Source organism: Myxocyprinus asiaticus, chromosome 6, assembly GCF_019703515.2.
Source record: "Myxocyprinus asiaticus isolate MX2 ecotype Aquarium Trade chromosome 6, UBuf_Myxa_2, whole genome shotgun sequence".
Lineage (NCBI taxonomy): Eukaryota > Metazoa > Chordata > Actinopteri > Cypriniformes > Catostomidae > Myxocyprinus > Myxocyprinus asiaticus.
In genome coordinates this window covers 14,734,363-14,747,688 of record NC_059349.1, presented here as the reverse complement: position 1 = coordinate 14,747,688, position 13,326 = coordinate 14,734,363, and the positions used below count along the sequence as shown (strand labels likewise).

The following is a 13,326-nucleotide window of genomic DNA, read 5'->3' as shown; positions in this document are numbered from 1 at the left end:
GGATGGAGAAAACAAACAGTGAAACTCATTTGTAGAACAGTGAATCAGATACATGTGTTGGATTGTGCTAATGTGACTATGACCTCTGGGTCTGAGGCATCAGTGGAGACACACTAGCAGGTTCATACACCAGCCACAGAAAATCTTATTCTGAGTTCACATTACAGTTTCTGTGCTAGAGATTATAAGCAGTTCTGCTCTCAAGTCATTACATGCATTCAGAGATTCAAATGAACCTTTTTTGCAGGTTAAATCTGAGTAAAATAATGGACAAAGACAGCATAAATTAAATTGGATTTCGTCCAATGTTGCATTTACGAAGAGTTAATACTTTTACGACTGCAAACAATTATGAAGATACTCTTTTGCCCCCATATTTTTTTTAGATTTCGTCTGGGCCCACTACTAATAAACATGCACAAAAAGGAATATTCTGGGATCAATACAAGTTAAGCTCAATCGACTGCATTTGTGGCATAATGTTGATTACCACAAAAAATAATTGACTCGTCCCTCCTTTTCTTTAAAAATAAATAAATAAATAAAATCAAGGTTACAGTGAGGCACTTACAACAGAAGTGGATAGGGCCAATTTTTGGAAGGTTTAAATGCAGAAATGTTAAGCTAATAATTCTACAAAAGTACTTAAATGAACTATTCCGTTTAAACTTGTGCATTATTTGAGCTGTAAAGTTGTTTAAATTGTTTGTTTTTTTTACGGTTGTTTTAGTGTTTACGATGTTGCGTCATGGCAACAAAGGTGTAAAATTGGATAACTTCACACAGAAAAGGTTAGTAATTTTATTACATTAAAATCATGTTAACACACATTATTTAAACAGTATTTCAATGCTTACTGATCAGCCCCATTCACTCCCATTGTAAGTGCCTCACTGTAACCCAGATTTTTGCTTTTTTAAATAATATATATATATTTTTTTGTGGTAATCAACATTATTCAACAAATGCTGTTGATTGAGTTTATCTTGTATTAAACCTGAAATAATCTTTTAAATTGTTGTAAAATTTAAATGCTATTGTGTTAATTTAATCGGTTTAATTTAAAGCATAGTCTTTGCCAGATCTCCAGCTAAGGAAATGCTGGTCAAGGCTAATTAAGTATGCTAACATGGTCTTAAATCACAACAATCATAACAGTTCATGTGTCATGACTTCAAACGTTTACAGTTGGAGGGCATGTGAAGTTACCCTGTTTCTGTTGACTGTAAATACTCTGACACCATAGAGACGTTACTACATGACATTTGCCTACGAGGGAACAAAACACAGAGCGCTCCGGCTCTGAGTCTGGCTGATACAGTCCAGACAGACAGATGATGAATCACAGTGTTAAGGACTGATCCTTCTCACAAGAATAAGTGTTCCCATGCACAAAAACATACTCTGACGAAGGCTCTCTGACTTGAGGAAATGACTTAGGACTCATACCTGTATCATTTCCCTCTAAGAATGTTTTTAGCAGAACCTTTTCTGAGTCTAATTTCACTATGGATTTTCACACCTGTAAAATGTGGAGACACATTAGGAGTTAAACTGTGAGTTCAACTAGGAGTAAGCAGTTACACAAGTAAGCTCACAAACTATGCAGCCAGACTGCACTATGAAAAGGGGGGAGGGATAGGGAGGTTTACTTTAGTAACATTATAACTAATAGAGCGCAACAGTCTGGTTCCGGAAGTAAAAAATCCCATTAATTTCTCCTCTAGACGAATAGATTTTCAACGCTAACTTATAAACCTTTTTAAAGACAGACCTGCCATGAGCTCCGAGGTCGTTCATTGATGGTATATACTTCCGTTGAAGCCATCCGTCTGCGTTATTTCAACTCCATTGTTTAAAGCATCTTTAACAGTGAAATTACCCATGGTTCAGCAGAGAAAGATCCCCCAATCAGAGAACCGCGGCCAACAAAGCTTGCAAAATAAGCCAGGAAGCGACCGCCCACTCACACGATGCACTCTGAATGCCGCAAATGAGTCGTTCTCCCTGCACTCACAAAATACTTATATATTGGTGTATATCACAATATTTCGCAATAAATGTAAACTATATTGTTTCTCTACTTATAATCAACAACCTACAATTGGTAGTTTTATATATTTCCATAGTTTTATATTTGATTATATCATTCGTAATGCTTCATAGGATTGTAATTGTGCCCTTATGAAAGACGGTAAGTACACAGACTTGCACCTTTGTCTTTTTTGTTGGATTTTCAAACACTTTTTTGCCTTAAAACAAAGTATGTAATGTTGTGATTCACCTTAATGGAGGATTTTATGAATAGTCTATGGAAGGAATGAATGGGAAAAATACTTCCAGAACCCAGATGGCTGAAAAGGTGGGCGAGCACTGTTGCACTCTATTATTACACGTCAAAACTAAAATGCAGACATACAGCTAGTAATGTGGTCTGTACGTAGTTGAAAAACATCTCTCCTGTGGAAAAACTAAAATGACCTCACTCCCAGCTGTGATCCTTGAAGTAGTGCACTCACAAAACTGCCCATAATCCTACACCTTCACAACAAACACAGACTGACCAGATCCTTTTACCAGTCTTAGGTGTGCAAGAAAACAAATTATGGGCCTCTGTTCATGAATTGGGAGCATGTTTTTTGAATCTGCCCAGAATGAATGTGCAAGTTGGTAGTGTAGGTATTTGGTAGATAATATTTATAAGGAACTGCATCCTTGGTCAAAGTACTAAATTACAGTCACTCACAGAGTTCAAAATCCCTTACAGGTCCAAAATCTATCTGAGCAAGCTGATGACTTATCAAAATACATTTATTGGTTACTATAAAACTTGCAAGTAAACATGTAAGGTTAAGAGAGCATGGAAGGATTTTGGGTTTACTCCATTTAAAGAAATGGTACACAAGTAAGGTTCAATGAGTTCAATATTGACGATTTCAAATTATCAACATTTTTTTTTTTTACCCAATCCAGTCTATTCCAGCTCTACCATAGGGAGTCCATCTTAGTACTGGTTTAGGTAACCCTCCCCAGTGAGACCTTCAGCAGGGTCATTGTGTCTGGCCTGCTATGGAAACACACACAGGTCGGTTTCATATCTGCCCAGCAGGGATGAACACACACAGCTCACTCGCCTCAGCTGGAACTCCTGGGAGAGAAAATAAACTACAGCCTGCCTCAGCACTTAGAAACTTCACAATATCTTCCAGCAAATTCTTGGCAATATCACAGGACCTTCAGTGTGCATGTAAATCTAGAACCTGGAATGGGTTTGTACTGACATTTCAGATTATTGATTCAATTTAGAGATGAATCAATCGATTGGACACTGATCGCTCTCAGACGATATTCGTCTTAAAGCTGTTGAGGCCTCTTGAGGCTGACAGCTAATTTTGTTTACGTTCAATCAACATGAACACACCGGCATGTAGTTATTGGCGAGCTGGTGCAAATTTACCTACATCTGTATGATCGTTCTCCCAGAGCCATTTTCCAAGGCCATGTCATCAAAAGTAATCAAATTTACTCGTGCCATCTTCAGCAAAAGCCATTCACACATCTGTTTAAAGTAAGATATACCTATGTCATCATTCTTTTGTCTGTATTCTGAACATTGACACTCTTTTATACACCCATCTTTCCAGTAGTATCAGTGTCATCATAAATTACAATAACAGAGTGTAACTAACGCACATTATGGCCGCGCATAGTGTATTAGTGCATTAGTGTCACGTAAACAAAACAAATTAAACATTTTCTACATTTATATACATTATTTTAAATCATCATCAAGTGCTTAAAAAAAAAAAAAAAACTTCTTTTACTGACCTTATGTGAATTCTACTATTAGAATGAGGCATTGATAACATATTTTAATGTCACATTAGTTAAGGTTTAACATGTAGCGTCCTCATATTTAAATGTACTTATAAATGCCTCACACGGCATTGGGCGGGTGACTGAATATTCGCAAACAGTATACCGTTGCTCGACTTTGACCTCTGAACAAAGAAGAACTTCTCTGGAAGTATATCGGGGCCTTCAGATGGTGTTTGGAGTGATAGAGAGTTTGAGCGAATATAGGTGCTCTAAGTTAAACTCACTCCAACATGCATGCTCTCCAGCTGCACCCAATCACTCACCCCAACATTATTTTGTGAGAACCCAGATTAAATCAGATATATGTTTGTCACAATACCACTGATAACAGCAATAACAGTTTAACCTTCAAAACAGCACCACTTCTTCACGCAGTTACTTAACATTTACTGATTTGTGTTACAACAAAACGCCAAAGACAATAAACAAATCATAGATACTAATGATTTCTCACTGGAGTGGTTTTAGAGCTTGTAGTAGATATATCACTTTTATTTTTGAACATATGTCTACTGTGTGTGATGCTCTCATGGTGTTTACTGGTTGTCAGTGTGTCACAATGATCTTTGATTAGTGAAAACAGAACTATTAACTATTTTCAATATTTTCAATTCAAATAAATGTTAGCATTTCACAATAATGTCAACTGAATGTCATTTTACAGTGTGGGACATTACCATAACTGCAGCATAAAGCCTAACTTGTAAAAGTGTGGCAAGGCCAAGGGGCACTTTAAAAAGAAATATTTAGTGTTAAAATGTCAGTGATCGTATCAGCCACAAATTTCCTGATTGGTGCATCACTAATTAAAAGATCTGCTGAAAAGATCACATATTGGGATGAAACCCCTAATTTCCATTAAGGAATCTGGAGGCCATGATCTCACTCTCAAGACTGTCATAATCAAGCGCATAACTTTGTACACAAAAACTGAAAATTAGAGGTTTATGACTTCACACACCTGCACTATCAGCCCTTTCTAACATACATCATAAAAAAAAAAATCAGCATCTTATTAACCAAAACCCTGCTCCTGCAATTTCCCCTCCAAAATCATAGCTTCACTTAAACAATCCCATTAACTACACTTACCACCACCCAGAAAAACCACAAACTTTGGCAGAAGATTATAGTCATTTCTATATAATCATAACTACCTTCATCCCACCACTTAGAAAAACCCAATGCAGTATGCAGGATGATGGGTCTCTGGGAGCTTGAGCACTATTGTAGGAAAAATGAGCATCTGGACACGTGCGTGTGTTTTAGTGCTGTAACCTTTGGATGCAAATCATTGCTTATCTGAGAACTAGAACAATCCTCCATTAGTTTCCCATCAGCTGTGGGTCTTGGGCTAAGCCAAAGGAACTCGAAAAGATAGCATGAGCATTACAGTCGATACAAAGGTTTCCTTTATCACATATGTTTAAACATGATATCCTGACAAAGCTATTCAGTTACACACTGGGGCCAGTGATAACTATGCTTCACATGTGTGCAGTGGTGAAGTAAACTTGCACTGATTTTAGGTCAGGATATGTCATCTGCTATCAGTACAGGGTGATTCAAAACAAAAGACGACACTAAGATGTCAGCTTTTGAGCTGATTTACATAATGTTCGACAGCTATAACTTATAAGAATAATACCAAATGCTAACATACACCTTTGGCTAACTTAACCTTAGGAAACTTGTATGGGAATACAGTGGCTCTTGATGGAGGCCTTAAACATTTTTGCTTCAGAAGCAATATTAAAATATGTAATGGTTTCATACCCTCAACTGCATACTGCACAAAAGTAACACAATTATACTGAAGGCGGCTATCATAATCCTCTTGGTTTAAAAACATATCACATAACTGAACTGTACACAAGAACAATTCTTAGCTTTAATTTCATTTAAAATCATTGCCGATATGCGAGTGTTGTTCAGGCCCGTCATTCAGGCCTTATAATACTGATATGCAAGCAAAAGACAGTAAAGTACCATAACATCAAAGATCATTCTGTAACTGCTGAAACAGCACAAACTGAACTCAAAATAAAGCTTTTTTTTTGTCTGAAAACTTATGAGTGCACTCTTACCCAGAAATACAGGATGGCAGAGACATTAACATGTGTTTGTTTTTATACAAACAGCAAGTTGCAAGCAAAGCTATTTCAGGATATACTATTTCCACTTGGTTTGACAGGTTTCACACCCGAATGTGGAAAAAAGTTAAAAAATGTTTTGTGTGCTAATCAGGAATACTGATGAAGACTCTGTAATACGCTGTTATCTGATAAAGCTATGACATCCTTAATTTGCAAATCCTGAGGTTAACCTTTGCCCTTTTTCTGTTAATGATTACCATCAATTCTGACTGATAACTGATGATGATAAACTACTCCCCCGTTGAAATGGGTCTGTTTGGTAAAAGCAACAAGACTGAAGAGAGAGAAAAAACTGTAAAGGTACATAACTTATTTTCTGTAACTGCACAGCTATAAATCTAAAAAGAGTAGTGCCATATTTAATTTTTGACAGGCATGAAAACAAGGCTACGAGAGATAGACTTACAGTGTACATGTATAAAGCTGTAAAGGTCCAACATTACATCTAATTGTCTTGAGATTTTTGTCTCCTGAAATGTTTTTGGGAAAGATGTATTTTCAATGTTTCGCCAGCTAAACGATCTCACCAATCTAAACAACAGTACAACCCATTGCAGAGACTGCAAGTCTATTCCTCACAGCCTGGTTTTCATTCCCCTCTCTGAATAAGGTCTATAAAGTAGTTCCCGATTTGTTGACCATACTAGAGTTCCATATCACTTTGCCACATTCTTTCCAGCCTTAGCTGTTTTAAGCACAGTACTTATTCTGTGGTGTAAAGAAGTAGCCACACAGCCGTTGCTGGTGTGTACTGCGGATCACTGAGCTCTTTATTAGGAACACTATTGTTCTAATAAAGTGTCCGATGTGGTCTTCTGCTGCTGCAGCCCATCCGCCTCAAGGTTCGATGTGTTGTACATTCTGAGATCCTATTCTGCTCACTACAATTGTACAGAGTGGTTATCTGAGTTACTGTAGTTTTTCTGTCAGCTAGAACATGTCTGGCCATTCTTTGTTGACCTCTCTCATCAACAAGGTGTTTCCATCCACAGAACTGCCGCTCACTGGATGTTTTTTTTTGTGTGTGTGTGTGTGTGTGTGTGTGTGTGTGTGTGTGTGTGTGTGTGTGAAAATCCCAGGAGATCAGCAGTTACAGAAATATTCAAACCAGCCCATCTGACACCAACAATCATGCCACGGTCAAAATCTCTAAGATCACATTTTTCCCCATTCTGATGGCTGATGTGAACATTAAAGCTCCTGTCCCGTATCTGAATGATTTTATGCATTGCACTGCTGCCACACGATTGGCTGATTAGATAATCGCATGACTTAGTAGGGGTCTTCCAAATAAAGTGCTCAGTGAGTGTAGTATAGATGGAGTAAGAGGGGATTACACTATTACTATTAAGGCATATACTGTATGTGCTTGTTTATGTATAACAGACTTGAGAATTTGACCTAGTCCTGATATATGTAATATTTACCTTCAATAGATGGGGCCTGGTCCTGTGCAGCGTACAACATTTCTTTAAAAGCCTGCAGAGAAGAGAACAATATGTGACGCCATTTTCAGAGGTCAGACAATTGGCTTTCATATTACACAGTAGCATGTGACTGGCCCAGAGCCCATGCTGACAGACAAGGGAACTTCTGCCAGGATGCAGACAGAATGAGACAGAACGGGAATGAGACCTTGAGTACAGAAGAGGAAGTACTAAAACTAAAGGCATGATAGAGGAAATGGCTGTTTTTAACTTTGTTCCATCAAATCCATTTCAAGAATCTAGAATCATTGGAAATACATCCTAAGCTGCTTTTCCACCATTGGGCCGAACGGTTTGGAGCACGGTGAGGAACAGTTCCAGTAGCATTTCCACTTAAGCACGGTTTGGCAAATTGGCACGGAACGATTCTAAACCCTTCTCAGCCCAGATTTCTCGGCATGGTTATCTAACCGTGCTGGTGAAATGGCTTTAGTATGTGGCGACTCATAATTGTCAATTTGCTAACACCAAGGTAAAGCTGGCAAAGTTCGTTATGGTGAGGTTAACAAAATGTAATTAAACAATAATGTATGTTTGGTGTATCTTCATGGTTTGATGATGATGGTTTAACTAGTAGCCAAGTTTGGGCTGTCACGATCATGAAATTTGGCTGACGATTAATTATCAAATAAATAATTGTGATTATGATGATTAATTGTCTCTTTTAGGGCTGTTACAATTTTTTGTCAAATAAACTGTCATATTTCTTAAGGTGCATGTGTGTTTTATACACCTTAAGAAGTTTTATTTTATATAAAAAAAATAAAATATATAATTTTTTATATTTTTATTTTATTATATTATATTATGCAATAGTAAAACACTTCTGTCCTAATTTCTTCACTTTCACACATTATTTTAATGCTCTGATTAAGCCCACAAGCCTTTATTTCTCATGAAGCAAAACCTTGAGATTTCGTTTCATCATTTCATCAGTAGAGTAAGTGTGCGTCTCCTCTGTGTCACTGCATGTCATTAACACTGCATGAATGAACCCGTTATGACCAGGAACATTTGCCATTACACGATCATTTAAAGTGAAGCAGGAGGTCTTTGCATTCACTATCAAAGTTTATATTTGTTTGTTTACATTTTTGCAGGAGTTTGGCTCGAGCACTGCTGACAGCTTGTGCATCAGAGTGCTTGAGAAGCGCTTTACACGCTCTTCTGGAGGAGCTGCTCTGGTTGATGTCTGCAATGCACCTCAGTGATGCTCAGAGTTCAACTGAATGACAAACAAATGTATATTTGCTTAAAATTCCCTTATTTGGGCATTAAAATGTGATTGGAATTTGAAGTGCACAATAATCGCGGTTATCACAAATAACCACGGTTAGATCAAATAACGGCGGTCAGATGATAATTTAATAAATCGCAACAGGCCTAAGCCAAGTACTTTATTTTTCTACATGCCTTTTTCATCATGTAGGTAGATTATGCAAGCTAGCTCATTAAAACTCAAAAAATATATCATTATATTACTCTTCTAATATTTTGTCAACAAATATCCTTTTTAGCTAGCCTGGGAACTTTTAGCTTTCTGTGTGTTTCGGTGGCATGCATAACCCATCAGCAAATGATGGTAAACCTCATGCCTTTTTCTCTTTGTGACATGGGACATGTCTTTCCGATGCTTTAGCAGAGTAAAAACCAGGGGAAAACGCAGTCCAAAAAACTGGAATATGTGATCATCTTCATAGCGCACTTGCTCCAATGTTTACCTCTCACACCGTCGACAACTGACGCATTTGTTACGTACATTAAAGCACCACAGTGGAAATAGACACCGTAACTGTGCTAACTGGCCTGGATCAGCATTGAATGGCACTGTTTCACAATGAGAACTGTTCGGCCCGATGGTGGAAAAGCGGCTCTAGTGTCCTAGTATAAAAAAAACAAAATAGAAATAAATAAATGACAAAGCATTGGTTACAAAAGTGGCTAGTGAGAAGGGCTTTGCAGCCTTTCTAATCAGCAATAGTGATTATGATGATTCAAGACACAGCTTAGCATAAATTGCACATTCATCTGAAAGCCTGCATTTTAAAATGCATGGTCAGGTCACATAAAGCTCATGACAACCATCTGCCTCCAAGAAAATGTTCTTTGGTAAACCACTTTTCAATTACCTATTTGGTTTTAAGTTAAAACAGAAAACTAAAAAATTAAATCTCTGTGGTCCTCTAAAACATGATCTTTATTTTACACAAAATTATTTTACTCTGCCCTTCATGTTTTTACTTTAAGCAGTGATTTGGGCCAAGGTGCATTTTACAATGCACTAGGTCAAAGGTCTGGTGGAATCCGGTGGAAGGGGCAGTAACTTTGCCTGTGGAACACACATCAATAACAACACATCAATATTTTCTTGGCCAGACCTCTAGTAGCCATCACCACTTCTAATTGTTACATCATAAGACACTGACGGGAGAAAGAGATAAAAAAAAAAAAAAAATTCCCTTGACTCAGATGACTTCCAGGTAAAACCAATGAGAATTGCATTTCTAACAGAATCGTTAATTCCTTACAATTCCCATCCCTAGTACAGCCCCAGGTACTGTTTCATACTTTAGAGTTGTAAGCTCACAGTTTAAACTGAATGTGATGAGAGAGAAAGACTGGGCATCATGCAATGACAACAGACATACAGGATGATGTTGTTCAACTGCAGAGATGTTCAATTCAAGTGCAAATGCATCAGGGGAAGGGGGATGGTTTGGATGTGCTGAGGTCGCCTGGGCGCCACACTGCAAAAACAGAGTCCTGTAGAAAACACTGGCTTCATGCTAAACTGTTTGGTGTGAAGAAGTTGAGGCTCAGAGGAGATCATGGGCCTGCGGGGAGAAATCTGACAGGCATGAGGGATGTTTACTTGTTCTACCCGCAGGCCTGCACAGTTTGACACACAGGCCAAAATACACAGAGTTCCCATGACAGTGAAAAAGCTCTGTAACTCACAGGCAGCCTTGCCTAAAAAAAAAGTTGGAGATACTGAAACACTTTCTCTCGCTTCTTCTTTTTCTAAGCATCAAGGATCATGTGATAGCCCCACAGAACACAAAAATCAGCAGAAATGCTCATATCTCTAAATTAGCCGACGTCAGCTTTGTCAACACACTGTGTGATACAGACTTTAGCAGGGACAGAGGCGGAAGTTAAAAAAAAAAGGGCACTGATTTTTTTTTTTTTTTTTTAATGAGTAGTAATTATAAATACTTATTTATTTGCTTTTGGAGTATTTACCATTTTCTTGCATATACAGTGTATACTGTACATAATTTTCCCATTTTTCCTTTATCACAAATAATAGCCTATTCTGTTATATTTATCAGAAAAAGCACCATGGTAATACACTTGTTTATTTATTTATTTTCAGACATGGTCTGTGATAACCCCATGTTTATGACCTGTGTCATACTAAAACCATGGTATTTTTTAAGTACTTTGCCATGAAAGTATCATGAAATATGAATATGATCAATCATTCAGTACCATGGCATTACCCTGGTAACGTGATGCACAGTGCGAAGGCACAAGGTGATTAACTGTGTTCTGCAAATGCTACCGGGTCCTTGAATAACGTATAACATGCAAGTAAGGCAACCGGTGGAGTTTCTGGTGCCCTCCTAGGGTATGATGGTGCATCCTTAGGGAGTTGGTGCTCTACACAGACTGCGTAATATTCGTATAGGGAGCTGCAGTACAGTGGTAGCCTAATGGTATTTTTCTGAAAGTGATTAGCCTAACGGCTTATTAGTTTCAACAAAACCAAACTGGCTTTGGCTGAACCAGACAGCTCCTTCAGTTTATGTCAATATTCTATAAAACATGAATTGAATGTCTATAACTGAAAGCGACCCAACCGTTTATATTCCCATTCTAATGAATAAATCTGTCAACACTGCAGGTGCGCGATGTCGGAAATGTGGTTGCAATCGAGTATTATTCTTTTGATGAACTTACAACACAATACATGGAGTGGACTTTTTATCTGACCTGTTACTCGTCTGAGGTAACGGCACTTCGATCTTCCGGGGCGAATTCAAAACTGCATTTTTTGTTTCCTTGAAGGACACTGCTGCAGGCGGGACGCCACTGAAAAGCTCGTTCAAAACAAAAGTAAGAAAATGAATCTTTTCTCAGAGGGCCCCTGCTGCTCCCGTTCTGTGCACGTCAGTGGTGTAATACAAAATAAAGGTCACAGCAACAGTTCTGAATATAACAACACATTAACACACCACTATAGCTCCCAGTGACATTGTCTGAAGTGTCACAAAAAACAACAGCAGGTGAGATGAAATAAACATGGAATAAACAGTGTAATATTTTTCACTGTTATTTATATTCTATTCGAGCAACTACAAGCCTGTACACAAATCTACAAACAAAATAAGCTGTGTACTACTCTCAAATAAGGATGATGATTAATTAATTAGCAAATGTCCAGGAGGAAAGCAATAATCTCATTATGTTTAGGCTTTAAAACCCTGAAGGAGCCGCAGTACACTAAAGGCCTGTCAAGTCTAACCAAGCCCACTGTCAGAGAGGAAGAAAACGGCCTCCTATATGCCCTCATGTGGAATTATTCAATTATCTAGTCAACAAGCATTGACTGTAAAGGTCTGTATCCTCATATATGTTTGTGTGAAAGAATGACATCCTTCAAGTAATTACAGACCTACCTATAAACAAGACAAAAGGGCAATACAATTTGATCAAGCTGACTAAAGGTTCAATGCAATGTTTATTGCACTGTGGGCCTCTAAACAGAAACCAAAAAGATCACGTTTTTATTCATCCAACACAATTCTTGATTTTCATCAGTACTGTAACCAAGCTATAATTGATAAACATGATTTTAATGCCCAAACTGACAGATCAAAGGTTTCTTTTAGAATTAAATTCAGAGAGGCACACTGTTTGTGTGACATGTTCATACAGTATACATAAATCTGAAATTGTAAAATTAACCTGGTCTCCTTGTTGATTGAGTATAATCATATAATGAATATATTAATACATCATCGTTGATCATAACCGTGTTAGACTGAATCTCCCTCATCACTGATGTTCACAGACTCACATTAGCTTTAAAGCTACCAGCTGTTCACTTCCAGGTACAGACTAACTCTAAGCAGATCTGACAGATATTAATCTGTAAATAGGGAGCTATGCGTGTTTTTGTGCTTAGATTTTATTATAACGACAGGTGACTGATTTTAGACTAGTTCGCTGTCTGATATCAAAAAAAAAAACCGTTGGGTTTCTTCGCTCTTACCTCATATTGAATGTATTGTTTCCTCCACTCCGGAGTGATGTGGGCAGACAGGTGCTCGGTAAATTTCATCTTTATGAATATTTCGGGATGTTCTTGTCTGAGGTGAGACTCGCGCTGCTGGAAAATTACCAGTGAATCATCGCCCTCAGATTAACGGCTGTTTTTCGCTGCTCCGCGAGACACATATTTAAAGGAAATACTGCGATATTCACAAACTATTCCTAGTCCACTATTCCTCATTATCATTTCCGGTGTTTTTCAAGTACTGCGGGACGGTGGCAGCAGTTGTTTAAAGGGGCGAAGGAGTTCTAGACGCAGGGTTTCTCTGTCTGATATCTGATGCAGGAGCTCCCACGTCCGCCATCATTGTCGGAGAATGACGTCAGTGCGCGTCACAGCAGAGGACGTTTTCCAGCTCGCGCTCAGTCTGATCACTAATGTGAATTAAAAGACCGCGAAAGGAATGGCAGGTTGTTTTTAACAATAGGCCTAAAGGTAAAACCTGTTTCAGTCATCACACAAAAAG

At 38.0% G+C, this 13,326-nt stretch overlaps 1 protein-coding gene across 3 annotated transcripts in view; it reads right to left on the bottom strand.

Moving 5' to 3' along the window:
- Nucleotides 1–13,169, bottom strand: part of xpr1b (xenotropic and polytropic retrovirus receptor 1b) — a 22,965-nt gene extending 9,796 nt beyond the window's left edge. For 2 of the 3 annotated variants that reach the window (XM_051701550.1, XM_051701551.1), the window contains exons 1-2: nucleotides 12,801–13,169; nucleotides 7,463–7,514 (exon numbers count right to left, since the gene is read on the bottom strand). In XM_051701550.1, the coding sequence (XP_051557510.1) occupies nucleotides 7,463–7,514; nucleotides 12,801–12,869 (121 nt within the window). In that variant the 5' untranslated portion in view covers nucleotides 12,870–13,169. Of the gene's footprint in view, nucleotides 1–7,462; nucleotides 7,515–11,518; nucleotides 12,764–12,800 lie in introns of those variants that run through there. The other variant, XM_051701552.1, reaches the window with a different exon arrangement.
- Between the last annotated feature and the right edge of the window lie 157 nt (nucleotides 13,170–13,326).